Consider the following 27,395-nt stretch of genomic DNA (forward strand, 5'->3'; position numbering starts at 1 on the left):
GTGTTCCAAAAGAGTGAATAAGTATTTCTAGATTTGAAGCTTTCGTGACTGCAAGGATTCATATTCTTAGATTTTTTTCGGTAAAGTCACTGTTCCACCTGAAGACGGAAGCTTGTGTTGCTTCCGAAACGTCGTGATTTTTATTTTATTTTTATTAATTTTAATTTTTTTACCTACGTGATTTTACCGAAAAAAACCTAAGAATAAGTGAATAAGTACTTTATTTTGCCAATTTTCACTCTTAAAATTATAATGCATGGGGATAAGCGGAATCGATAAGTCGGTACATCGATTACGAAAGCCACGATTCTTCATTGACAATGAACGCACTCGCGATTTTGTTTCCATTCCAATCTCGATTCCAACTAACGTTACATTGGCATAGGGAATCGATAGCGCGAAGTTTGTCTCGGTTAATTAGTCGATTCCATACACGTCACTCGCACACAGTACAGTATGTTTAACACGTAGTACAGTACGCGCAAGAACGGCGTTAAATTGACCAAAACGCATTTTTTTAACGCGATCGAGTCGCGTTACAGTTTTAAAGTTCATTTCTCAGGTTGTAGGCTCGTTTACAAGTTGCGAAAATGTCGTTTTTTACAGATTCGCTCATCATGTTTTCGTCACAGGTAAAACTGCCGTACAGTGCGGCCTGTGCATAACATTGTCCATAATTTCGATTTAAAGCTTTCGTGACTGCAGCAGGGATTCATCTTCTTGGTTCTTTCGGTAAAGTCACGTAGAAGGGAAATAATAAAGTAATAAACCAATAAAATAATTCTCACGACGTTTCGGCCACAACGCAAGCAGCCGTCTTCAGGTGAAGAATGAGACACTGCCAAACTTGGAGCGTATATATCAGCTTTACCGAAAGAACCAAGAAGATTGTCCATAATGTTGGAGTAATGTTCGCCGTTTATACTTTTCGCAATCTTCTTGTCGTAATAAAAGTCCCGTTTCAAATAAATGCACTTCATGTGATGCATCTTACGTATAAGGCGGTGGCCGTGTCTTCATTGTGGTGTGTTCAGGACGTAGCATGCAATACTAACAACACTGCATTCGGAGTAATATAACGTATTATGATATAACTTATCGTTATAATATAACTATTGATGGTGTATACGTCGTGTGATCTGTATTGTGTTGTCTACGTCGTGTTCTGACAACATTCCCCTAAACCCCTCCACCCACCATCTCATAATAAGCTCATAATAGATAATTTGGCCTTACCAGGTAAGAACAAATAAATGTAATTAAATGTCTATATCTATATACTTTAAGTGGTGTGTTTACTTTCACTATACTTTGCACTCCAATCGTTGTTGTTAATGTTACTTTCTGACCCCGTGTCCCTGCAGGATATCTGTGAAAAAGAGCTTTGTAGCTGATCGGATTTCCCCTGTATAAATAGATATTCTGATTCTCATTTAGAGCACACACGCTAGTTATAATACGTATAATGATTGATGAGAAGGACGTTGTAAATAGATTAAGACTGTCTCCCTCGGGTTTAGTATTTGTCTCTTTTGGTGAACCTCAGCCAGGGGTGGAAATTCCAAGTTTCTATGGCCGGGGGTCAGGACATCTATCGCGTGACCACTGTCATTCATTATGTTGAGGCCACCGTGTTGAGTGGCTATCATTTGTGGCCAGGGTGCTTCTGAAAAATAAGTTAAAGTCCAAGGACTTTGCCTGGTATGTCTGTTGGGTGATTTGCATACCTTGTACTTTGCACTGCAATCGTGTTTTTGTATTGTGTTGTCACGTTCTTACCCCATGCCCCTCACGAACATCTATGAGTAAAGAGCTTCATGGCTCATCAGATTCTTCCTGTAGTATAAAACACATTCCTGCGGAGGGAGCTGGTAGGAACGTCGGGTTGCTCGGTCAATGGCCAGGGTCAACGGCGGCGTGGTGTATTCCGCAAATATGCCCGACTGTGAGGGCGGGCACAAGCCGGTGTGAGTAGGTTAAAGGTTGAGTTTTATAAGGGCACCACGGGGTGACCAGCCCCTCCCCACCCAGCCACACCCCTCCCACCCCCACCCAGCCCCACCCAGCCCCTCCCCACCCTCCCCTCCCCACCCAGCCCCACCCTCCCCTCCTCACCTAGCCCCTCCCTCCCCACCCTCCCCTCTCCACACAGCCCCACCCCTCCCATTTTTGGATGCACGACGGACGGACACAATAATCCCCTGTGGGCTGGTGGAACCAGGAGGTTCCTACCAGTATAAATATTCTGATTCTGATCTGATCATGATGACGATCATAATGAATGACTGCACCTTTGATTGGCACGGTTGGCTACGTATGGTGCGAAAGAAGTTCAACATACATACATGATGGTAATGCCTATAATTTTTATGATGTTGATTACAGTAATGATTCTGATCGTTATGATAATAGTGTTGATGAATGTGCCGATGATGATGATGGTGATGATGATATTGGTTGTTGCGATGATGATGGTGACGGTGATGATGGTGACATTTGGAACGAAAATACCAACTGAAAACATGAGCGCTAAAAAAAAAGCTGATTGCCTTGTTTGGTGTCGCGTGTATTTTGTGTTTCAGATCATATTTTTTGGATTCGGATGGCTGTTTTTCATGAGGCAGCTCTTTAAGGACTACGAGGTTTGATACGCATACAGGCGTGGGCACAAAACTTCACTCACCCAGTTTAACACATCGGCTCTCGTGACCAATATTATTCATAATAAAGGTTTCTGGGTTAGAGCGCGTAAGTCTAAATGTGTCGTAACCATTCACCATACGACACAGCCAGTAAGGTTTGTCACATAAACAACGCGTCAATTAGTTACTACTTCAGCCCACCGGTGTGTCGAACAGTAAATCCACAACATTTACAATTTGAGTACCCGTGACGTTTCGCTGGTAATTACATCCAGCATCATCGGGCGAATTGCCACTATTCTGGTCGATTTGCCACTATTCTAGCATATTGCCCAATGATGCTGGATGTTATTACCAGCGAAACGTCACGCTACTCAAATTGTAAATGTTGTGGATTCCTTCTCTCGCCCCACCCCTGGTTCTTCACCCCAGCGGTCGTCAACCGTCGTTTTTACAATCCACCTTTGTTTCTTTTCCGTTCAAATCTCCCTTCTGATCGCCTTCAGTCTCGCCTCCCGACCAATCACCCTGGAGGTCACTCTGTGCCAATCTGAGGCCTTGGCCTGCTTCCTGGTGGTCTGTTTGCTTCGGATGAGTGATCTGGAATTTCGGTCATTGGAAATCGACAGACACCGGGGTTGCGGTAGACCCGACGTACGGAAATCCGACCTTTTGGAAATGCTCCCATGAATCGTGTTTTAAAAAATGTCAACATGCGGAAATGTTTGCGTTAGGTCGCGGTGAGGTTGCGGATAAAGACCGCGGAGCGAGGAGGTTTAAAGGCAGGGCTGCAGCTCCCTCTGCAGCCCTGCCTTTAGAGCTTATGACTGCTCCATTGGAACCTCATTTGCCAGTAAAAAATATGATAATTGGTTTTTTACCCTTTTATCTGGCAACAAAAGTTGTCTCGGGTGTGGACCAATCAACTTCAAGGACAGTGCATACATCAGAGTTATGTTTTTTGTTTGCATTATGACTGCAGGTATTGTGGTCTATGCAAACCTAACTCCTTGTAAAAAAGGTGTCAGTTTTGTTGCCAGATAAAAGGGTAAAAAAACAATTAACTTATGACTGCTGTTGTTGACCCCGATGATCTAATTCCTGTCATCAAGCAATTAAGTCCTTTCGTCATTCACAACTATTTCCGGCTCTGGGATTTTATTTTGATTTTGGGGGAAAATTGTTCAGTTTCCGGCGTGCGGAAAATTTGGTGTTACGGATCTTTCTCAGGAACCTAATTCATCTGTCACCCGGTGACTGTATTTTCGTATGACTGGCCACGTGACAAAGATAGTGTGTGCCGATGGGACGCCACCACCGCTTGTGTTGCGATCGAAACGTCGTAGTTTTTTGTTATTTTCTTTGAACCTATCTACGTGACTTTACCGATAGACCCAAAGTATATGCACAAGTATACTCCCGCACAGACGCCAACGCACACGGACATTCATGAACACCACACTCCGCATCAGTGGTTCTCAACCGGGGTTACATGAACCCCCGGGGTGTACATGGCAATGTCCCATGGGGTTACATGGGTGATTTATAAATGTGCCTTGGACTGTCACATTCATTGTGCTTAATATGCTTACGTTATTGGCGTTCACTATTCGTACATTTATTTCCCAGAACTATGTTGGGTCAGGCAAGGGGATAGTTGGTTGAAACAACATTCAACAAGGAGTGCAAGTAGCCAACATAGTTGAAGAACCACTGCTCTACATCATCATGAGCCATGATATATACACTGCTAGGTGAAGTCCTCTGCATGCTATCGACATCTCTTACGGTTCTGCGACACCACAGTCCATCTCTTGCGTGTGAACTTACCGTTCCATCTCCACGGTGATTGTTCTCTTGTGTACATTCTCTCCTTTAGCCTATCATGCCATAACACACACAGACATACCCACTCACAGCACACGTGTGTGTGTGTATATGGGTGTGTGCATCGGTGCTTGCTTAGACGACTTGCCCCAGAACCCTGTTAAAGGGTACATAGGGGATCTTTCTCTTTGTGTGTAGGTGCGGAGCGGTGGCGCAGCGGTTAGCACGCTGCGCTACGAACCCGGTGACCCGAATTCGATTTCTGAACCAGTCCTGACCCTCCGCTAGATCGACTCAGCCTGAAATGAGTACCTGGTGCAGTGTGTAAACATCGGCACTGCGGAAACAAAGGCGGCCGGGCGTGGTGCTGGCCACCCACCCCCCTCATGCGACGTGCCAGCTTTCTTAGGTTTCTCATTAACTACACTTGCCCCAACAGTCTAATGAAGGCTACACGGGGGATCTTTGTCCTTTGCAGGTGCGCAGGTACCTGGTGCAGATCGTCTTCTCCGTGACGTTTGCGTTCTCGTGCACGATGTTCGAGCTCATTATTTTCGAGATCTTGGGCGTGCTCAACACAAGGTGGGCGACCCGCGCGCTCACAGACACGTTCTACGTCTCTCGTGTGGCAGTGTGACATCGCGAACGTCGTGCCCGGCTCGTAATAATGATGCACACCTATGCTGTTTTTATTACACGCTTTTTATTAACTCACTCTGTTGTTGTCGTTGTTGTATCCTCAAATCTTGTAACTCAATTTTAACCCACTTCCCAATGTGGTATCAACTGCAAACTTGGTATACTTATGTCATACTGATGACAATACTATATTCTATCATAAAAAAATATATATTTTTTAACGTTCTTTTTTATATGTTATGTTTCGGCTTGGGTCTAATTGTCCACGCTCAACTGACGTTGGCTATAATTGGCCACGGTCCCTTACGTTATGGCAAGCTTCGGGGCCACTTCCTGGAGTCGTGGAGTTCTGCCATTACTCGTACGGTACATTTCATTAAAGCGTGTTTTTAAAAAAGTGTTTTTACATATTACTTATTGAATTGTTTGTTGGTGTAACGTTCTTACCCCGTGCCCCGACTGAACATCTGTGAAAAAGAGCTTTGTAACTCATTGTATTCTTCCGGTATAAGTACATATTCTGGTTCTGCTTCTGATGTGAAAGACTCTGAACCAGCACCGCTGAGACACCCTGAGTTGAGGCCCTGGTTTTGGCTGGCGCTGTCTATATCAGCGGTATTGATAATGGATACACAGCCAGCACCGCTGATAACCTGCATTTGCTGAACTTCATAATGTGCAGCAAAGTATTGTGAATTGATTTTTTCACTGGTGTGGAACTGGCCCCGCCACCCACCTAATGACCAGCCGCTACCGGACAGAGGAAACTCGCATGAACAGCACATTCTGGAACACAATGCTGCTACCTGATGGTGGAGTGGTCGCGTAGCAGTTGGCACCCTGCGCAACAAACCCGACATCCAGAGTTCGATTCCCGCCAATAACGGTGGCCAATATTTGAACCGCACCCGGGCCTCCCCTAGGTTGACTCGGCCTGAAATGAGTACCTGATGCAGTGCTTAAACATCGGAACTGAGGAGGTGGTGCTGGCCACCCATCCCCTCGTGTGCCGTGCCGGCCTTCATAGGTGCTCGCTAACAGCACTTGCCCCAACAGTATAGTAATGTCTATAGAGGGGGTCTTTGTATGTGTGTGTGGGGAGCGGTTGTGTTACCAGTTAGCACGCTTCACTACGAACCGGTGTCACCCGAGTTTGCATCCCGCTCACAGCCACCGACACCAATGACGATTATCTGAACTGGTCTTGGGGCCTCCCCTACATCGACCCAGCCTGAAATGGATACCTGGTGCGATGTGCCAGGAGTAGTACCGGCCACCCACCGACCCCCTCGCTTGATGTGCCGGCCACCAGTCGGTTAAGGGCTACGCTGGAGAGGAGGGAGTTGAACCTAAGTCTTTGTGCGCGTGTGCAGCTCGCGTTACTTCCACTGGAAGCTGGACCTCTACGTCATCCTCATCGTGCTGATCTTCGTCGTTCCCTTCTACATCGGCTTCTTCGTCGTCAGCAACATCCGACTGGGTGAGTGGTTGTTCGCCAGACCGGCTCACTCCCTCTGTAAGAGAAGCTCACGGACTCGGCGCTAAAGTGAATCTACGTGTATGTGTGTGTGTGTATAAATTGTCTCGCACCGTACGTAGCCAACTGTGCTGATCGGAGGTGCCGGGGAAGGAAAACAAACTAAACACAAAGAGCGGTCTATGGGCAGTGTTGAGTCTATGCTGCAGTCTTGAGTCTATAGGCAGTAATGGGTCTATGGTCAGTGTTGAGTCTATGGGTAGTGTTGAGTCTATGCTGCAGTCTTGAGTCTATAGGCAGTGATGGGTCTATAGGCAGTGATGGGTCTATGGGCAGTGTTGAGTCTATGGGCAGTGTTGAGTCTATGGTGCAGTGTTAAGTCGATGGGCATTTTATGTATTTATGTTGAACTTCTTTCACACCATACATAGCCAACCCTGGTAATCAGAGGTGCGGGGAAAGGACAACAAGCTAAAAACTAAAAGCCGGCGCCGATGAGACACTCGGTTTGAATCCGGGTTTCAGCCGCCCCTCTGATTAAGTGGAGTTCCTGAGTGTAAAGGGCCGATGCTTTCAGCCCGATCAGCAATGGCTGCACTCAACAGAATAAATCACACACAGCCTTGTTCTGGCCTTAACTTCGCTCACTTCCAGTTCTAAGAATTTCAAATATTATTTCAGTGTGGCCTGACCGTTTATGACTCGCTCTTAACGCGTAGGTTTTCGGCAGCCGATATCTTGATTCATAATAGATTTTTGGGTTGTGCATGTGCACCGCATTGGGTTTTCTCCGAGCGCTCCAGTATCGTCTCAAATGTGAGCACTCATTAATACAAACAGAGGACCGCAGACCTTTTGCAGTTGTTGATGCCAGGTCATGGAGTGGCTGCCCGCGGTTCTATCCTCATGCCTCCGAGTCGTCTGCTGTTAACGGCGTTGAGCGGATACTGTGCGGCATGTTACAAGTTAAAATTATTTGGAGTTTGCGTGTCTCTCTCCATGTGATCTTGCGGATTTCTCTCCGGGTCCTCTGGTTTTTACGCGCTTTTGTTGTATCCTCAAAAAAGAAATTAATTGAGTTTTCATTTATTTTATTTTATTGATTGTTTTACCTACGTGACTTTACCGAAAGAAAACAGAGTATGAACCAGTAGCATTTACATTTGCAGGAGATTATACAACTTTTAAAGCCATTGCCTTGTGTTTAGTGTACATACGCCCTACAACGTGTTCGGAATCGACAGGTGTAAAGTTGGACTTGCGTACAAATCGACTTTTCAAACAGACCTCTGGGGAACCGAACTCGTTCGCAAGTCGAGAAGTCCCTGTGGTTTTATTATTATTATTACACTGGTCAACAAAAGCACATTTTTTTCTGGCCTAGACTTTTGCAGCTGTTTTAGACTAATTTCAGGGTGCTGATTCCAAATCTGATCTCAGATTTGCTCTATCACATTTCATTTTTATGCTATCGGCATACCCCATTTTCATTGATTTTACCCGAAATTTACTCTGTCACTTATGATTGCAAGTTGTTGCGAGTCAGTGACTGCTTTAGTGTTAAAATATGGTGCTGTATTTTTAGGCTAGTGTGTTTATAATATAATTTTATGTAGATATCCACATTTATTTAATATTTTTCTTCCGCAGTTTTGATTGAAAATGCAATATTTGATATCTCAAAAACCTGATGTGATAGACAAAAACTGATGCCAGATTTGGAATCGGCACCCCAAAATTACCTTAAAACCGTATACCACAAAAAGTGTGTTGACCAGTGTTATCGTCGCCTCACTCTAATTGTTGAAAAAAGCTGCTTTCAATCGCGGGCGTCCGAGACCCGTATGTGAACCACGCGTCTCTGGCGGCGGCGCCGGCTCCTCATTGTCTCATCGTCGTCGTCGTCATCATTGTCGTCGACCAACGCGGCCGTCGTGCGAAGCCTCTGAACCGCTCGGCCACCCCTTGCTCCTCACCCATCCAATGTGAAACCGGTTTCTCCTCGCTAGAATTACCAAGGAGTTCCTCTTCACCAGCCTGCACTGGCCAGCGTGGTGAGGACACACAGACACGTGCTTTGACCGACTCTCCGTGTGTGCGTGCGTGCGGAGAGTCGGTCCCGTTGGCGGCTCGTCACGCCTGATATTGTGTCGTCTGGACACGCGCAGCCGGTAACCGCTGAGAGCCCGGCTTCCCAATCCGGGTTGCAGCCACCCCCCCGACTACAGCGATCACACCGGGATGTGATAGGACTCGCACAGAGACCCATAGCCTCACATAGAGACCCATAGACTTACATAGAGACCCATAGACTTACACACAGATCCGTAGACTCACATTGAGACCCGTAGACTCACATGGTGATCCGTAGACTCACATAGAGACCCATAGACTCACATAGAGACCATTAGACTCACAGAGCTCAATAGACTCACATGGAGACCCGTAGACTCACATAGAGACTCGTAGACTCACATAAGGATCTGTAGACTCACATAGAGACCCGTAGACTTACATAGACCCATAGAGTCGCATACTCGCATCGAAGTGACTTTCAGAGCGAGTTCTGACCACAAGCTCATACGGAGACCCACAGACCGCGTGGAGACCCGCAGACCACACGTTGACGTGGCTTCAGAACTGCTTCTGTTCGGGTCATCGATAGGGACACAGTCAGTAGCGGCGTCTTCTGGCGCCGTGCTCCGACACAAAGTGGTGTCGTGCTCGCCGGGAAAGTTCGACTGGAAGTTTCTCCGCCTCATCACAGCACGCGGCCCGAGTGGCGCAGTTGAACGTGTCGTTGCTAGCGTCGGCGTCGCCGTCGGCGGCGGCGGCCATGATCCACCCACTGTTGGATGAAGGCCTCGCCCAGTTGAGGAGCAAAGCCAACCGCTGTTAGCACGGGGGAGACAAAGGTGGCTGGGCGTGGTGCCTGCCACAGTACCGCCTTTGCGTGCGCTTGCGTCAGCCTACATCGGTGGAACTAAGATCTGTGCTGTTTGTACTGTACACCATCTGTACTGTGCACCATCTGTACTGTGCACCATATGTACTGTACATCACTTGTACTGTATGCCATCTGCACTGTACACCACCTGTGCTGGATACCATCTGCACTGTACACCACCTGTACTGTATACCATCTGTACTGTACAACCATGTGCACCGCACACCGTCTATACTGTATACCATCTGTACTGTCGCAGGACGCACATGAAACAGAGCCCAACAGCTTATGGTGCCCCTATTCTATCTAACAGATCTTGCCCCAACATTTTGTGAGGCCATCCGGGGGGGGGGACATTTGTCTTTGTTGTGCGCGTGTTGTTTGAGTGCAGTGCAAAAGCGGAGGCTGCTCTGCTCCGTGTTCCTCTGGGTCACGTTCATGTACTTCTTCTGGAAGCTGGGGGACCCCTTCCCCATATTGAGTCCACGGCACGGTAAGCATCACCGTCATCATCGCCATCATCGTCATCATCGTCATCATCGTCATGACAATTGTCATCACTATCATCTTCACCGTTATTATCGCCATCATCGCCATCATCGTCATCACTATCACCATCATCACCATCATCATCCATCATCACTATCACCATCATCACCATCATCATCCATCATCACCATCACCGTCATCATCGCCATCATCGTCATCACTATCATCACAATTGCCATCACCATCGTCGCCATCATCATCGTCATTACCATCGTCATTTTTACCATCACCTTCACCATCGTCGTCACCATTGTCGTCATCACCATTGCCATCGTCATCACCATCGTAATCACGATTATGATCACCATTGTCGTCATCACCATTGTCGTCGTCACCATCGTCGTCACCATTATCGTCATCACCATTGTCGTCAATACCATTGTCATCCTCACCATCATCGCCACCATCGTCAACATAACAGAACAACCGCCGTTCGGCACTAAGTGACGGTGACGTCACCACGGCGCTTGTGCCAGGCTGGGTGCACCATCGTCGTCGCCGTCGTCATTGCGAACCTCCACCCCACCCCCTGCCCGATAGCCACGGACTCTCCCCCCCCAACAGAGACCCTGAGCTCTCTCCGCGCATCTCGTTTTTCTACGTCCCCGCTCCCACGCCGCCCTCGTTGGTACAGGGATCCTGTCCATCGAGCAGCTCATCAGCAGGGTGGGCGTCATCGGGGTCACGCTCATGGCCCTGCTGTCCGGATTCGGCGCTGTCAACTGCCCCTACACGTACATGTCCTACTTCCTGCGGTACGTAGCCCAGCGGCGTCAATCACAGTCACAATCACTCCAGGCCACGTGGTTTCACGAGCGTGTGGAGTGATTGGTTTCACGACGAGGCTGTTGACACAATTTGTGTGTGCAAGGGGCTGATGGTGCCACGGTGGCTAGGGAGACATTAACTACCTCGCCTGGTATACAGGAGGTCGTGGGTTCGATCCTTGGACCCTGAAGAGGCCTGCTGTTGTCTATGTGGAGTCTGCCTCTCTCCCCCTAACCTTCTCTCTATCGCCATGGTGGCTCGGAGATGTTAACTACCTTGCCTGGTATACAGGAGGTCGTGGGTTCGATCCTTGGACCCTGAAGAGGCCTGCTGTTGTCTATGTGGAGTCTGCGTCTTTCTCTCCCCTAACTCTCTATCGTCATGGTGGCTAGGAGACGTGAACTACCTTGCCTGGTATACAGGAGGTTGCGGGTTCGATCCAGACCACTGAATATTTTACCAGGTAAGGCCCCCATACTGAGCTATGTAACTCTTTTCAGAAGTGACCTGAATATCACAAATGGTAGCTCAACGAAGTTGGCTTATCACCATCACGTACACATTTATAGCAGCCAAATACGCATGTTGTTGATTCGAAATGTGGTGGGAAAACCGTAGGACCTGCAGAATAACCCACGGGGAGAGAGAGAGACATGCAAACTCGAAATATACAGCAGCAGGCGTCCAAGGCCAGGATCGAACCCATGACCTCCTGCATACCAGACGAGGTAGTTAACATCTCCTAGCCACCTTCCTCTCCCCTCGCCCCCTCCACGCTGTCCCGTCCCCTCCCCTCCAACCCTCGGCCTGCCATCTCAATCACTCGATTGTTGTTACCATTTTCTTTTTCCAACTATGTCACAGAGCACCCTGAGTTACGAAGGTGCTTTACGTATGTAAATATACAATCGTATTATCTGTCGGGGGTTTGTACCCAGGAGCGTGACGGACGGAGACATCGCCTCGCTGGAACGACGCCTCCTGCAGACGATGGACATGATCTGTAGCAAGAAGAAGAGGTGAGTGGGTAATGTGGAGGGAGGGAGGGGAACATTCAGGCAGAGGAGGTACAACTTGGCAGGACCCTCCTGATAAGGAGTCTTGAGACTCGGTGTCGCTGGGTAAGCAAGCGTCATCATAATAACAATCATTATATTTGGTCTGCAATCACTTCCATATCCACCTGTTTCGTTCTTTAAATCTACCCCTCTATTTAAGGAACGAAACAGGAGGATTTCTCCACAAATCTGGCCTGATGATGCTAGTTGTAATTACTGGCGAAACGTCGTACTAAGGTTTGATATGTTGTGGCTTTGCTCTACAACACACCGGTTAGTGCTGTACTAGTGACGAATTGGCACGTTCTGTTTACGTGACAAACCTTACTAATTTAGCTGTGTCGGGTGGTGGCGGGTTTAACGACACTTTTATATATTTACGCGATCTAACCCAAAAAAATTGTATTATGGGCGTTATATCCAATTCACCAAACAGATCCCCGCGTGTGGGTAGCATTTAGAAGCATCCAGTAGCATCCCAATATCTCGTGTGATGATGATGATTCGACCGAGGCGGGCATACGACTGCTTATTACCGCTCGCGTATTACATATCCAATTCACGTTATGAAAACAACACGCGGCGTTACACAGGAGAACATACCGTACAATTGAACCGGCGGCGATTTTAACCAAAACCGGCATGAGATGCGGCGACGCCGACGATGACGCCGACGATGACGCCGACCTTGCCGGCGGCTGTGCCCGCGGTTTTTGCCGCACGCAGGATGGCTGTGATTAAGCGCGAGCTGGTGCAGAGGGGAGGCGAGGAGAGGAAGCCGCTGGGAATCTGGAGCATGATCCGCAGCGTCGCGTCGCCAACGCCCGGCAGCGAGAGTATCCCTCAAAAGTCACGGCACCCTCACCTTGTGCGTGTAACGAGCGCGACCTTTTAATTAATTCGTTCGGCAAATGGAAGCCAATTGGCTCGGCGAGCACCGGACGGACACGGTGTCGGATCTTGCAGTACCTCGTCGCGACACGTGCCGCATAATTTGAGCGGGTCGCAGCCAATCGAGCCTTGCCGCCAAACTCAGCCGCGCACCGCCACTGCGTTGGCGACGCGACGGGCGGGGGCCGTTGCACGCTCCCCCGTTATTTCGCGTCAAATCCTTGACGGCTGCCGCCGCCCCCAGACCTCTCGCTTCTGCAGCAGGAGGTGGACGCGTTGGAGGAGCTGAGTCGGCAGCTGTTCCTGGAGGTCGTCGATCTCCACGCCAACAAGGTCAGCGGCGGCGGGAGGCAGAAGCATCTTCAGAATCTCGAATTATTCGCGTGATGATGATGATGATTATGGTGCATTGGCGGTGGTGCGCAAGTAAACGTAACGCAGACCTCAACACGTTTCGTGTCGACAGCAACGCTGCGAGTCGCCTTCGTAGGGAAATTGTACGACAGCCGCCGTTGCACGGCACTTCCGGAAAGCCGTGTCCTCGAAATACTGGGCCGATTCGAGGAGATGGGCTGCCCCGGTATATAGCAACTTGATTCACAACTTTTTTATAGATTTGAAGCTTTTGTGACTGCAAGGATTCATACTCTTTTTTCGGTAAAGTCACTTAGGTACAAAATTTTATTATAATAATAAAATAAAATAATAATAAGTGAAAATGTATTTATTTTCATTTATTATTATATTTTATTATTAATTTTACCTACCTGACTTTACCGAAAAAACCTAAGAGTATGATTCACAGCTATTTACAATTTTTTTATATTACCAGGTAAGGCCCCACCGAGCATTGTAGTTATTTTTCAGAAGCGATCTGGCAAATCACTAACGATAGGTCGACGAAGTGGGCTTTATCATCATCACGTGGAAAATTATCGTAACATCCAAATACTCCAAAGGTGTGGTGATGTTGATTCTAAAATGTCTAGGCAAAAACCGGAAGGACCGGGAGAAAAGTCCTTGCGACCACGTCCTGTAGACCAGGCGAGGTAGTTAACATCTCACCACTGTGATGATGAGAGAGAGAGAGACACCGCAAGCTCCAAATATACAGCAGCAGGCATCATCAGGGTCGGGATCGAATCCACGGACCTCCTGTATACCAGGCGAAGGTGGTTAACATCTCCTAGCCACCGTGATGATGATGATGAGCGAGAGAGAGACACCGCAAACTCCAAATATACAGCTGCAGGCATCGTCAGGGTCGGGATCGAACCCACGGATCTCCTGTAGACCAGGCGAAGGTAGTCAACATCTCCTAGCCACCATAGCGAGATGGCCTACCGAGGTCCGTTCCTTTTTAACAACATTCCAAAAAACACCGCGGCACACCTGGGATTCATACCCGCTGCGTCACATTGGTTGCGACGCTCCGATCCAGCTGCGTGTCGCGTTTGGGCGCGGTACCAGGAGTAATGTAATATCGACCCTTGTTACACGCTTTTTTATTTAACTTACTCTGTTGTTGTTGTTGTATCCTCAAATCTTGTAACTCAAATTTAACCAACTTCCCAATGTGGTATCGACTGCAAACTTGGTATACGTATGTCATAATGGTGACAATACTATATTCTATCATTAAAAAAAAAATTACAATATTTTTTATATGTGATGTTTCGGTTTGGTTCTAATTGTCCTCGGTAAATTGACGTTGGCTGTAATTGACCACTGTCCCTTACCTTATGGCAAGCTTCGGGGCCACTTCCTGGAGTCGTGGAGTTCTTCCATTACTAGTACGGTACATTTCATTAAAGCGTGATTTTAAAAAAGTTTATATTTTTTACTCTGTAGGAGAGAATCGCCTACTCGAAGACTTTCCAGGGAAGGTATTTCAACGTCATGGGTTATTTCTTCTCAATCTACTGCGTATGGAAAATTTTCATGGTGAGTCGTCTGTTTGCTTTGTAGTCAGAAAATGTTTACTTTGATGAGACCAAAAAATATATATAATCTTCACATTGCAGCTAACCCCAAAGCGGATGTTTCAGTTTCCACACTTATTAATAATATTTTTGTCTCGCCGCTTGTTTTGGCATTATGGTCCCAATTATACTAAATGTTTAAATAATTACACCACAAACTACACAATTCTCATAGCTACACTGCCCCCCCCCCCCCCCCGAGTCTGCCAAACTACTTCTATAAGTTCTAGATTTGAAGTTTTCGTGACTGCAAGGATTCATATTCTTAGGTTTTTCGGTAAAGTCACGTAGGTAAAAAATTTTATTTAATAAAAGTAAAATAAAAATAAAATAAAAATCACGACGTTTCGGAGGCAACACAAGCTTCCATCTTCAGGTGGAACCGTCACGGCACGATAGCTGTATAATCTCAGCTTGTTGGAATTTCTCTTACTTGATACAGCTATCGTGCTGTGACGGTTCCACCTGAAGACGGAAGCTTGTGTTGCCTCCGAAACGTCGTGATTTTATTTAATTTTACTTTTATTAATTTAATTTTTTTACCTACGTCACTTTACCGAAAAACCTAAGAATACTTATATAAGGTCACAATCATTTATGCACAAAGAGCTTGTCACAAATGAACCACAGTCACCTTGCTGATCTCATCAAGGAGCATAAACCATCATTACCCGAACTCCGGTCATCCTTGCAGCAGCGGCGGCGGCTTTTGGCTCGGCAGTCGAACAAAGAACGTTGGTCACCGCACCCCCACGGCAGCGTAGGGGAGGCCCTCATCCAGCAGTGGATTTACTCAAGTGCCGCGCATTCACGTTTAGCCGTGCTGCGGTGGACGACGATCACGTTCCTCACGTCCGCTCTTCGCATGCCTTGTCCTCGTGTGTCAGCTGTGATCGGGGGGGGGTGCAATAGGCCCCGTCACCCACTCTTGTGTCTGTGATGTCTGTTCGTTGAAGTTACGTACCGTGTGTAGCCAACTGTGCTAATTGGAGGTGCGGTGGGAAGCACAACAAATTAAACACAACAACAACAAGCAGTTGTAATGAAATTCGTTTGCAATCTATGCGAGTCTGTGGGTCTGTGGGTGTCTGTGGGTCTCTGTGAGTCTGTGGGTGTCTGTGTGAGTCTATGGGTCCCTATGGGTCCCTACGTGAGTCTATGGGTCCCTACGTGAGTTTACGGGTCTCAATGTGAGTCTACGGGTCTCTATGTGAGTCTACGGGTCCCTATGTGTGTATGTTGAACTTCTTACGCAACGTACGTAGCCACCGGTGCTCATTGGAGGTGTGGGGGGAAGGACAACAAACTAAACACAACAACAAGAAGCAGTTTTGAAGAAATGAGTCTTCAATGTAGGTGATACTTGGCTCCCAGTGTTTGTCCCTTGTTGATTTTCTCGTGTGTACGTGTTTTTTTAGGCCACTATAAATATCGTGTTTGACCGAGTTGGAAAAACGGACCCAGTGACCCGCGGAATTGAAATCACTGTCAATTACCTGGGCATTCATTTTGACGTGAGTATGAGTGCGCGTTAGACACCCACCCCTCTCTGTGTGTGCCGTGCCCGGCCTTCGTAGGCGCTGCTACTCGCTAACAGCACTTGTCCCAACAGTCTGTTAAAGGCTATACGGGGGATCTTTGTCATGTCCATGTGCACATGTGTGGTTGTGTGCAAATGCCCAGCCCACTGCATGCCCAAGCGACTTATGTTTGGCCGGTATGGATGGGGCTGAACGGGGGCGGCACGGGCTAGAGAGGAGATGGAGTGATGCGATACGGGAGGATGTGAAGCTGAGTGGACTTTCCGATGGCTGGTACCAGCAGTGTCAAGATCAGTCTCTGTGGAGGAGGCTCGTGAAGGACGCTGCTACTGGGCAGTTGGAGGCAGTCGCCCTCCAGCAACAACAGAGGGCAGAGGAGCGACGCTCACAACAACGTGCGGAGCACCGGGCAGCTAAAACGCAGACAGTTGGCACAGTGGTGGAGCACAGATGGTGCAGCTGCCGGTCATCTCAGTCAATAAACCCATGGCACCTGCAGGGTCTCTCTCAAGACCTCCTGCCAGCATTGAGCCTGCGACACTTCATGTGGCCTCAAAATGTACCTGGCCTGGCGCAAGCGCTGTGGTGACGTCACCGCCACTGACTGTATGATACATGTACCTTCGTATATATGTATATATATGTGTACATTCATATGTGTGTATATATGAGTGTGTGGGTGGGTGTGGGTTTAAAAATACATCGTGTTGCCCTCCCCTGTGCAGGTTAAGTTCTGGTCTCAGCACATTTCATTTATCCTCGTTGGGATTATCATCGTCACGTCTATCCGAGGCCTCCTCATCACTCTCACTAAGGTGGGGCTCACACAGACACTCGCGCAAACACAAAGACAAAGATCCCCCGTATAGCCTGTGACAGACTGTAGGGGCAAGTGCTGTTAGCAAGTAGCAGCACCTACGAAGACCGGAACGGCACGCGAGGGGGTGGGTGGCCAGCACCACGCCCGACCGCCTTTCTCTCCCCAGTGGCAATGTTTGCGACACACCCTGCCAGGTACTCATTTCAGGCTGAGTCGACCTAGGGGAGGCCCAGGACCGGTTCACATAACCGACACTGGTGTTGGCCATGAGCGGGAATCGAACTCGGGTCGCCGGGTTCATAGCGCAGCGCGCTAAACACTACACTACCGCTCCCTACAGACATACAAAGACAAAGATCCCCTGTATAGCCTTAACAGACTGTAGGGGCAAGTGCTATTATCGAGCACCTTTGAAGGCCGGAACGGTACACGAGGAGGTGGGTGGCCAGCACCACGCCCGACCGCCTTTGTCTCCCCAGTGGTGATGTTTACACACCGCACCAGGTACTCATTTCAGGCTGAGTCGACCTAGGGGGGCCCAGGACCGGTTCACATAACTGACACCGATGTTGGCCTTGAGCGGGAATCGAACTCGGGTCGCCGGGTTCGTAGCGCAGCGCGCTAACCGCTACACTACCGCTCCCTACAGACACACACATATTCGTGCACATGCACACACACAAAAACGATGATCTCAAGTGTACTGTTAGCGAGAACAACGCACACGTGCACATCCATTGACCAGCGTGGTGAAGTATGGCCCAACAAGGTGGTAGGCGTGTGCATGTGTGTGTGTGTGATCAGATTTGTGTGCCTTCATGTACGTGGGTATGTTGAACTTCTTTCGCAACGCACGTACCCAACGGCGCTAATCGGAGGTGCGGGGGAAGGACAACAACACTAGACACGAAAAGCAGTCAATCGACAGTGATGAGTCTATGGGCAGTGATGAGTATATGGACAGTGATGAGTATGGTGCAGTGTTGAGTCTATGGGCAGTGATGAGTCTATGGGCAGTGTTGAGTCTATGGGCAGTGTTGAGTCTATGGGCAGTGATGAGTCTATGAGCAGTGTTGAGTCTATGGGCAGTGTTGAGTCTATGGGCAGTGATGAGTCTATGGGCAGTGTTGAGTCTATGGGCAGTGTTGAGTCTATGGGCAGTGATGAGTCTATGGGCAGTGATGAGTCTATGGGCAGTGTTGAGTCTATGGGCAGTGATCAGTCTATGGGCAGTGTTGAGTCTATGGGCAGTGTTGAGTCTATGGTTCAGTGTTGAGTCTATGGGCAGTGATGAGTCTATGGGCAGTGATGAGTCTATGGGCAGTGGTGAGTCTATGGGCAGTGATGAGTCTATGGGCAGTGTTGAGTCTATGGGCAGTGATGAGTCTATGGGCAGTGATGAGTCTATGGGCAGTGTTGTATGAATGTTGAATTTATTTGGCAGGCTACGTAGTCAACCGTGGTAATCGGAGGTGGGGAGGGAAGGACAACAAACTAAACACACACAAATCTCTTATCGAGACACCTGGCACGAGCATCTTGCTTTCCAGAGCATCTGGTAATCCAGAGAATCCACACTATTGTTTATTACTCCAGACAGCAAGGTCACGTTGCACGACTGTTGTTGTTTTGCAGTTTTTCTACGCTATCTCAAGCAGCAAGTCATCGAATGTCATCGTGCTCGTGTTGGCTCAGATCATGGTGAGTGCAGTGCAGTGAGCAGGAGATGTTAACTACCTCGCCTGATGTACAGGAGGTCGTGGGTTTGATCCTGACCCTGACACCTGCTGTATATTTGGAGTTTGCGGTGTTTCTCTCTCACCCGTGGTCGCGTGGATTTTTCTCTGGGCCCTCCGTTTTTTCCCCTCCGCATTTAGAATCGACATCACCACGCGTTTGGAGTATTTGGCTGCTGTCAAATTTACACGCGGTAAACCCACTTTGCCGAGCTATCATCTGTGATAGCCGGGTGATCGCTTCTGAAAAAGAGCTACACAGCTCAGCGGGCCTTACCTGGTAAAATAAAACAAAAATTGTTGTTTTAAACAGTTTATGCATACACGCGTGTATGTGTCAACAGCACTGGGGATACAAAGACGGCCGGGCGTGGTGTTCGCCACCCCACCCCCACTTGTGCCATGCCAGCCTTCATCGGTGATGCTCGCTAAAAGCACTTGCTCCTTTAGTCTGTTAAAGGCTATCCGGGGGATCTTTGTCTGTGTGTTTTGTTTGCTGTCTGTGATTGTGCAAGTGGCTATTTCTCTGTGTAATCATTAAGAATAAGAATTTGTACTTAACTATGATGACTAAGCTATTGTTTTTCATGTTTTCTCCAACACACTACACACACTACATACACAATACACACACTACACACACCACTACATACACACACTACACTACACACATATTACACACTCTACACTACATACATCCACACTACACTCCATACACACATTACACACCCCCCACACTAAAAACACACACCCTCACACACTACACACACCATACACACACCATATATACACACTACATACCCCCACACTAAACACACACCTCCTACATAAACTACACACACACACTACACACACACACCATACACACACAACACACACTACACACACACTACCCACACACCATACACACACTACACACAACATACACACACACTACCCACACTCCATACACACACTCCATACACACACTACACACACACACACTACACACACACACTACACATACTACACACAAACTACACACACACTACTCACACACCATACACACACACACCATACACACACTACACTACACACACACTACACTACACACACCATACCCACTTCACTTTACACATGCGCACGCCCTCCACCCGTGCGTGTGCGCAGGGCATGTACTTTGTGTCCTCGGTGCTGCTCATGCGCATGAGCATGCCGCCCGAGTACCGCGTCATCGTCACGCAGGTGCTCGGAGACCTGCAGTTCAGCTTCTACCACCGCTGGTTCGACGTCATCTTCCTCGTCAGCGCCCTCTCCAGCATGGCCTTCCTCTACCTGGCGCACAAGCAGGCTCCAGAGAAGCACATGCTTCTCTAGCAGCGGCTGCTGAAACGACGGCGGCAGCAGCAGCAGCAGCAGCTAGAGTGGAAGCAAAAGCAGCAGCAGCTGAAGCAGCAGTAACACCTCAAGCAGCAACAGCAGCTAAAGTAGCTAAAGTGGAAGCAGCAGCAGCAGGAGCTCCTAAATTGGAAGCTGCAGCAGCGGATGAAGCAGCAGCAGCAGCTAAAGGGGAAGCAGGAGCTGAAGCAGCAGCAGCAGCCGAAGCAGCCGAAGCAGCAGGAGCAGCTGAACCAGCAGCAGTAGCTAAAGCAGCAGCAGCTGAAGAAGCGGCAGCAGCTGAACCAGCAGCAGCAGCTAAAGAAGCGGCAGCAGCTGAACCAGCAGCAGCAGCTAAAGCAGCAGTAGCTGAAGAAGCGGCAGCAGCTGAACCAGCAGCAGCTGAAGAAGCAGCAGCAGCTGAAGAAGCGGCAGCAGCTGAACCAGCAGCAGCAGCTGAAGAAGCAGCAGCAGCTGAACCAACAGCAGCAGCAGCAGCTGAAGAAGCAGCAGCAGCTGAAGAAGCGGCAGCAGCTGAACCAGCAGCAGCAGCAGCAGCTGAAGAAGCAGCAGCAGCCGAAGCAGCGGCAGCTCCGCTCCTCGATAAATGTACAGCTCGCTTTGTCAGTCCACTGCTGGCTGAAGGCCTCCCCATGCCGTGTTGAGTCACGGGCGGGTTGTTTGACCATACCTCACCTTGCTGGTCAGTGGGGGTTGGTGAAGGGGGTCGGGGCGGCACCGGTTGCAGATGTCGCTCGCCAGGAATATAACGGCCGAGGGCCGAGAATCGAACTCGGGCCGCCGGGTTCACAGCGCGGGGGGGGCGCGCTAACCGCTGCGCCTCCGCTCGCGTCCCTCCGCGTCCTTCGTCGGATGACGTCACATTTACGCGGCGGCAACATTTTTGTTTTATTTTAATTTATTTGGCCGGGCAAAGCTCGCGCGAGCGTCGCTACGACGTCGGATTTTAAGGAGCGCGCACCACCACACACCCCCGGTGATGTTTTGTGACGGTTCCGTTTGTCAGCGGCGTTTTGGTTGGTGGACGTCTGGAGGTCGGTGGGGGTTTTTTTTTTAAGGGGTAGTGGTTGTTGTGGTTGTTGTGGTTGTTGTGGTGGTGGCGAATGAAATCTGTCAACAACAACAGCGGAAATAACACTGGGATTAAAATCGTTCTTTATTTTTCACACCAGCCTCTGCGTGTGTGTCTGTGCGCATGCATCGGGCGTTGGTGCTGGCCACCCACCCCCTCGTGGCGGCCTTCGTAGGCGCGCCGCTACTCGCTAACAGCACTTGAACCTTATGGCGGGACCCCGGGCTCTCGAATTAAACGGATTTATTTTTGCCGACTCCGTCCCACCAGGCACATGAACGCCGCGACCCGCCTGTCGCGGATCATTCCGTTGTCGTGTCGTCCAAGTTGCAGCATCGAGGACGAATGCGTAAAAGAAACAAAACTTTGATCGGCGCGTCGTGTAGAGCTCGTCGAGAGGAACAGATCGCCGCGTCGTTCGCCTTCAACAGACATAAAACGACGTCGCAACGCAGTTCATGCGAGAGCCGGGGGCTTATGGGACCCCGGGGATCCGGCCATGAGGTTCGCTTGCCCCAGTGGTCTGTTACAGGCTACACGGGGGGGGGGGGGGGGGGGGATCGTTGTCTTTGTTGTTTGGCCCGGATTTTGTCGAACAATAATTGAAGAGGGAGGTCCGATAGACTGATCTGGCAACCGCCGGGAGCCTGCGTTCACATTCACGTGGCAGTCGTAATAATAATAATTATTATTTGCCCAGGGGGATGTTTGGCCAATTATGCTGTGCTTTTTTTTTACTTTGAAAGGAAATCGGAGACACCCGAAGGAAACCCATGTCGAGCAGGGGAAGAACTTTACAAACCCCACTCACAAAGACAAAGATCCCCCGTGTAGCATTCACAGACTGTTGGGGCAAGTGCTGTTAGCGAGTAGCAGCACCTATGAAGGCCGGCAGGGCACACGAGGAGGTGGGTGGCCAGCACCACGCCCGGCCGCCTTTGTCTCCCCCAGTGGCGATGTTTGCACACTGCACCAGGTACTAATTAGAGGCTGAGTCGACCTAGGGGTGGACCAAGATTGGTTCAGATCATCGTCACTGGTGTTGGCCGTGAGCAGGCAAGCGCGCTAACCACTGCGCCACCACTCCCCACTTATACACACCCGGGATGTGCGGTCAGGGGAGGCAGGGGAGGCAGAGCCTCTCCTGTTATACGCCAATTGAAAGAGCTGTTACTAAAAAAAAAATATTAAGATTTTTCCACTGGTCTGTGTTATAAATGTCATTTCTGTACGATTCCAATAATTTTCATTGTCAAAATCGCCAAATTTGCGGAGCTCCGCTGCAAATACAGGAAGACACGAGAGGTGAGGCAGCGACGAGCTCAGCCTCCCCTCTGATTGCGCAACCCCTCAGTAACTGGATGGAGCGCGGGCAATAAGCGCGTGCCTGTTACTATCTCAGTATGTCACCAATGTAATGTTTGTAGACCCCTTCATTACATGTCCTCGCCTTCCATACTCCAGCTCACCTATTTCACGTACGTGTATAAAGATATTTAGGCTCGCTGGTCTCGTCATGAAACTGCAATGAAAAAGCGCCAGGTGAGGCAGCTGCCTCACTGAGGGGGACGTGTCTAACACGCCCCCCTCAGTGAGGACACGTACCCCTCAGTGTGTGAATCTGGCTCTGACATTAGCCAGTGCCTCCCCAGCCATTGACCTGACCGCACGTCACTGATACACACTCGCGCATCGCACGCGCGCGCTCACACTGCATAGCAGGGCAGAGAACATACAAACTCCACGGCAGAGATGCTGCCGAGTCGGGAGTCGAACCTGGGTCCTTCTCGCTGTGAGACACAAGTGTCGGCACTGCAGCACAGAGACGCCTCTGACGAAACTGGGTTATCAAGGTACACGGTGGGGGTAGCGTGCTGCTTTGCCGGCGTCAGGAGCGCACAGACGTTCTTCAACGGGCAGTCCCCCAGGCCCGATATGAATCGCGAAGGCTCTTCGGAGTTATGGTTCACCATATGGGCATTCGGCAAGTGTGGTGAGTTAGTGGGTGTGGTGAGTGAGTGTGTTGTGACCTGCAGCGTGGTGAGTGAGTGCATGGATGGGTGAGTGGGTGAGTGAGTGTCGGTTTGACCTGAAGTGTCGTGAGTGTTGTGACCTGCAGTATGGTGAGTGAGTGGTAGAGTGAGTGATTGGGTGGTTGAGTGTGTGAGTATTGGTGTGACCTGTAGTGTCGTGAGTGAGTGATTGGGTGGGTGTGGTGTGGTGAGTGAGTGTGTTGCTGTGACCTGCAGTATGGTGAGTGAGTGCGTGGTTGGGTGAGTGGGTGAATGAGTGTTAGGGTGACCTTAAGTTTCGTGAGTGTGTTGTCGTGACCTGCAGTATGGTGAGTGAGTGCGTAGTTGGGTGAGTGGGTGAATGAGTGTTAGGGTGACCTGAAGTTTCGTGAGTGTGTTGTCGTGACCTGCAGTATGGTGAGTGAGTGCGTAGTAGAGTGAGTGATTGGATAGGTGAGTGGGTGAGTGAGTGTTGGTGTGACCTGCAGTCTGGTGAGTGAGTGTTGGTGTGACCTGCAGTCTGGTGAGTGAGTGGTAGAGTGAGTGATTGGGTGGTTGAGTGAGTATTGGTGTGACCTACGGTGTCGTGAGTGGTAGAGTGAGTGATTGGGTAGGTGGGTGTGGTGAGTGAGTGTTGCTGTGACCTGCAGTGTGGTGAGTGAGTTGTCGTGACCTGCAGTATGGTGAGTGAGTGCGTAGTAGAGTGAGTGATTGGATAGGTGAGTGTGTGAGTGAGTGGTGTGACCTGCAGTCTGGTGAGTGAGTGGTAGAGTGAGTTATTGGGTGGGTGGGTGTGGTGTGGTGAGTGAGTGATTTGCTGTGACCTGCAGTATGGTGAGTGAGTGCGTGGTAGAGTGAGTGATTGGGTAGGTGAGTGTGTGAGTGAGTGTTGTAGTGACCTGCAGTATGGTGAGTGAGTGATTGTCGGTGTGACCAGCAGTGCGAGTGAGTGAGTGGGCTTTAGAGTGAGTGTGGGTAACCTGCAGTGTGCGGGTTGAATGACACAACGCATCCTTCCACGAGCCCAGACAGACAGAGACATCTTCCCCTACCGACACGACAGGTAACAAAGCCGCGAGCCGCTCCACTTCCAACAACAGCGCTCCGCCGTGATCAACGCTCGCAATGAGTTGGGCATGTTGAGTAAAATCCAATCGTGTCGGCCACGTAAATAAATCCTCTCTGCTCCTGGAGCATTTGCTACCTTAGGCGGTACCGATTTCAGCTCTGGCGGACTTAGACTTTAAGAAACAACCGCGCGCCTTGTCGCTGAGTGGCACAATGGGCATCATTGTGCGCAGGTGTGGTGTGCGCGCGCGCGCGCGTGCGCGTGCCTCTCTCTCTTAGCGGACGCCTGGACGATTTCCCTCGCCGCAAAATAACAAAACAGTTCGAAAAGTAGAGGGGACGGCTTCGCAGGGAAAAAAAAGAGGGTGGGAGAGGGTGAGTGGGTTAGTTGGTGGGTGAGTTGTTAGGTGGGTGGGTGAGTTGGTAGGTGGGTGGTTTGGTTGGTGGGTGGCTGGGTTGGTTGGGGGGTGGTTTGGTTGGTTGGTGGGTAATTTGGTTGGTGGGTGAGTTGGTTGGTTGGTGGGTGAGTTGTTAGGTGAGTTGGTAGGTGGTTGGGTGAGTTGGTAGGTGGGTGGGTGGTTTGGTGGGTGGGTGTGTGGTTTGGTTGGTGGGTGGCTGGGTTGGTTGGGGGGTGGTTTGGTTGGTTGGTGGGTGGGTGGCTGGGTTGGTGGGTTGCTGGGTTGGCCGGTGGGTAGTTTGGTGGGTGGGTGGTTTGGTTGGTGGGTGGCTGGGTTGGTGGGTGGGTAGTTTGGTTGGTGGGTGGTTTGGTTGGTGGGTGGTTTGGTTGGTGGCTGGCTGGGGGGTGGGTGGGTGGGTTGGTTGGTGGGTGGGTGGTTGGGTTGGTGGGTGGTTGGTTGAGTGGATTGGTGGGTACGAGGGTGAGTGGATGCGTGCGTGAGTGGGTGGGTGGGTGGATTGGTGGATGGTCGGTGGGTGGGTAGATCGGTGGGTGGGTGGGTGAGTAGGTCTGTGGGTTGGTGGATGGGTGCCTTGGTGCGTGGGTTTGTGGGATGGCATTCCTTTAAACAGGATGAAAATGTAAAAAAAGGAAAATATTTGGTCTGAATAAAAAAAAGGTGAGGATTGTTTTCTAGCTAAAAATTCCGCAGCACCTGTTTAAACAGTGCCGGTGGAAAGCTGCAGAGAGGAACGAAGCCCTCATTCGACATTTCAGTGGTTGTTTTTTGTTGGGAGGTGGGGGTGCTGTTTTTGAAAAGTGCCTTTAATTATTGAGAGATATCGCACGGTCATTTAACCACGGAATGTGGGCAGCGAAAACGGCGTCGAGAAACGGAGAGAGACGGAGAGCAAAAGAGGAACGGCGTAGATTGGAGAACGTGAGACATTGCACAAAGTGGCCCAAAAGTCAGGACATGTGGTTACATATTCTTGGTTCTTTCGGTAAAGTCACGTAGGAGGGAAATAATAAAATAATACAAATTTTACATAATATAATATACTTCTCACCACGTTTCGGCCACAACGCAAGCATCCGTCCTCAGGTGAAGAAACAGAGCTGTCGGAAAGACAGCGTCTTAATGAGCACTGCTAAGCTTGGCAGCGTATTTTAAGCTGGGTGGGAATAGGAGAGATCCTTGACAAAGGAGTTTACAAATCACATAGGGTTAGTATGCAGGGTGGCCCAAAAGTCAGGACACGGTTATTATAATTCAGGTTGGCCTAAAGGTCAAAACGAAGTTAAGTGCCTTGAATGAAGGCGCTGTCTATAAATATAAAATAAGATTATAAGAGGACGCATGTACGTTAAACTTCTTCTTGGTTCTTTCGGTAAAGTCACGTAGAAGGGAAGTAATAAAATAATAATAAAACATAATATAATTCTCACGACGTTTCGGCCACAACGCAAGCAGCCGTCCTCAGGTGAGGAACATGTCTGTCGAGAAGACAGCGTCATTCAGACGCTGTCTTCTCGACGCTGTCATCGCAGTCACGAAAGCTTTAAATCGAAATTTACGTTGAACTTCTTTCGCACCGTACGTAGCCACCCGTGCTAATCGGAGGTTGCGAATAGCGCGGACACGAAGGAGACGGAGCTCGAGTTAATTCGCCTGGTGGTGGAGTAGAGCCGTGGCTGGGTGGATCGCGAGTTACACAGCAGCAGGGCCGCGAGAGGTGACGGCGGTGGTTTGGGGAGGCCTCCATCCAGCTGCTGATGACGATGATCCTTGGTTTAAAGAGCCGTGGTGCATTCAACTAAACTCAACTATCTGTTATTGTTACCCCACTGAGCTACTATGCAGCGACCTGGCTATCACAGCTTATCATCAACACGTGACGTTGGTTCTAAATGTGGAGGGGAAAAACCGGAGGACCCGGAGAAAACTCCACGCGACCACGTGGAGAGAGAGAGACACGCAGACTCCAAATATACAGCAGCAGGCGTCAGGGTAGGCATTAAACCCAGGACCTCCTGTAGACCAGGCGAGGTAGTTAACATCTCACCACTGTGATGATAGAGGGAGACACGCAAACTCCAAATATACAGCAGCAGGCGTCAGGGTCGGCATTAAACCTAGGACCTCCTGTATACCAGGCGACGTAGTTAACATCTCACCACTGTGATGATGATGAGAGAGAGAGAGAAACACGCAAACTCCAAATATGCAGCAGCAGACGTCAGGATCGGGATTGAACCCACGACCTCCTGTATACCAGACGAGGTAGTTAACATCTCCTAGCCAGCGCGGCTGCTACGAACTCAGAACACCTGAGTTTGATTCCCGGCCACAGCTAACATCAGTGGCGAGCGATATCTGAATCGGTACCCCATCTCCCCCCACTTCCCTTCAACAAACCCGCATTGACCAGCGTGGTGAAGTATGGTCAAACCCCCATAATCGACACGGGCGCTGGGCGGGGCAGTCTCCATCCAGCAGTGGATCGATCAAAGCGCTGTAATCGACACGTTAATTGCTATTGGTTGCTGCCAAAAGATGTTTGATAGTTAAAATAGTGGGTTCTGGTTAAT

The 27,395-nt window shown here is 49.5% G+C and overlaps 1 protein-coding gene across 2 annotated transcripts; it reads left to right on the plus strand.

Moving 5' to 3' along the window:
* Window positions 1-435: 435 nt before the first annotated feature.
* LOC133358505 (Golgi pH regulator) lies at window positions 436-21,420 on the plus strand. 2 transcript variants are annotated; one of them, XM_061576861.1, is made up of 15 exons: window positions 436-632; window positions 2,583-2,642; window positions 4,948-5,051; window positions 6,482-6,588; window positions 8,595-8,639; window positions 9,924-10,025; window positions 10,716-10,836; window positions 11,788-11,868; window positions 12,634-12,743; window positions 13,043-13,131; window positions 14,650-14,742; window positions 16,199-16,294; window positions 17,047-17,136; window positions 18,777-18,842; window positions 20,027-21,420. In XM_061576861.1, the coding sequence occupies exons 1-15, from the start codon at window positions 591-593 to the stop codon at window positions 20,231-20,233; spliced, it is 1,413 nt and encodes a 470-aa protein (XP_061432845.1). In that variant the 5' UTR covers window positions 436-590; the 3' UTR covers window positions 20,234-21,420. The 2 variants fall into 2 exon arrangements, with proteins under 2 accessions (XP_061432845.1, XP_061432846.1); XM_061576862.1 differs by lacking the exon at window positions 8,595-8,639.
* The last annotated feature ends 5,975 nt before the right edge of the window (window positions 21,421-27,395 follow it).

Source organism: Lethenteron reissneri, chromosome 62, assembly GCF_015708825.2.
Source record: "Lethenteron reissneri isolate LAM-NWPU_2019-01 chromosome 62, ASM1570882v1, whole genome shotgun sequence".
Lineage (NCBI taxonomy): Eukaryota > Metazoa > Chordata > Hyperoartia > Petromyzontiformes > Petromyzontidae > Lethenteron > Lethenteron reissneri.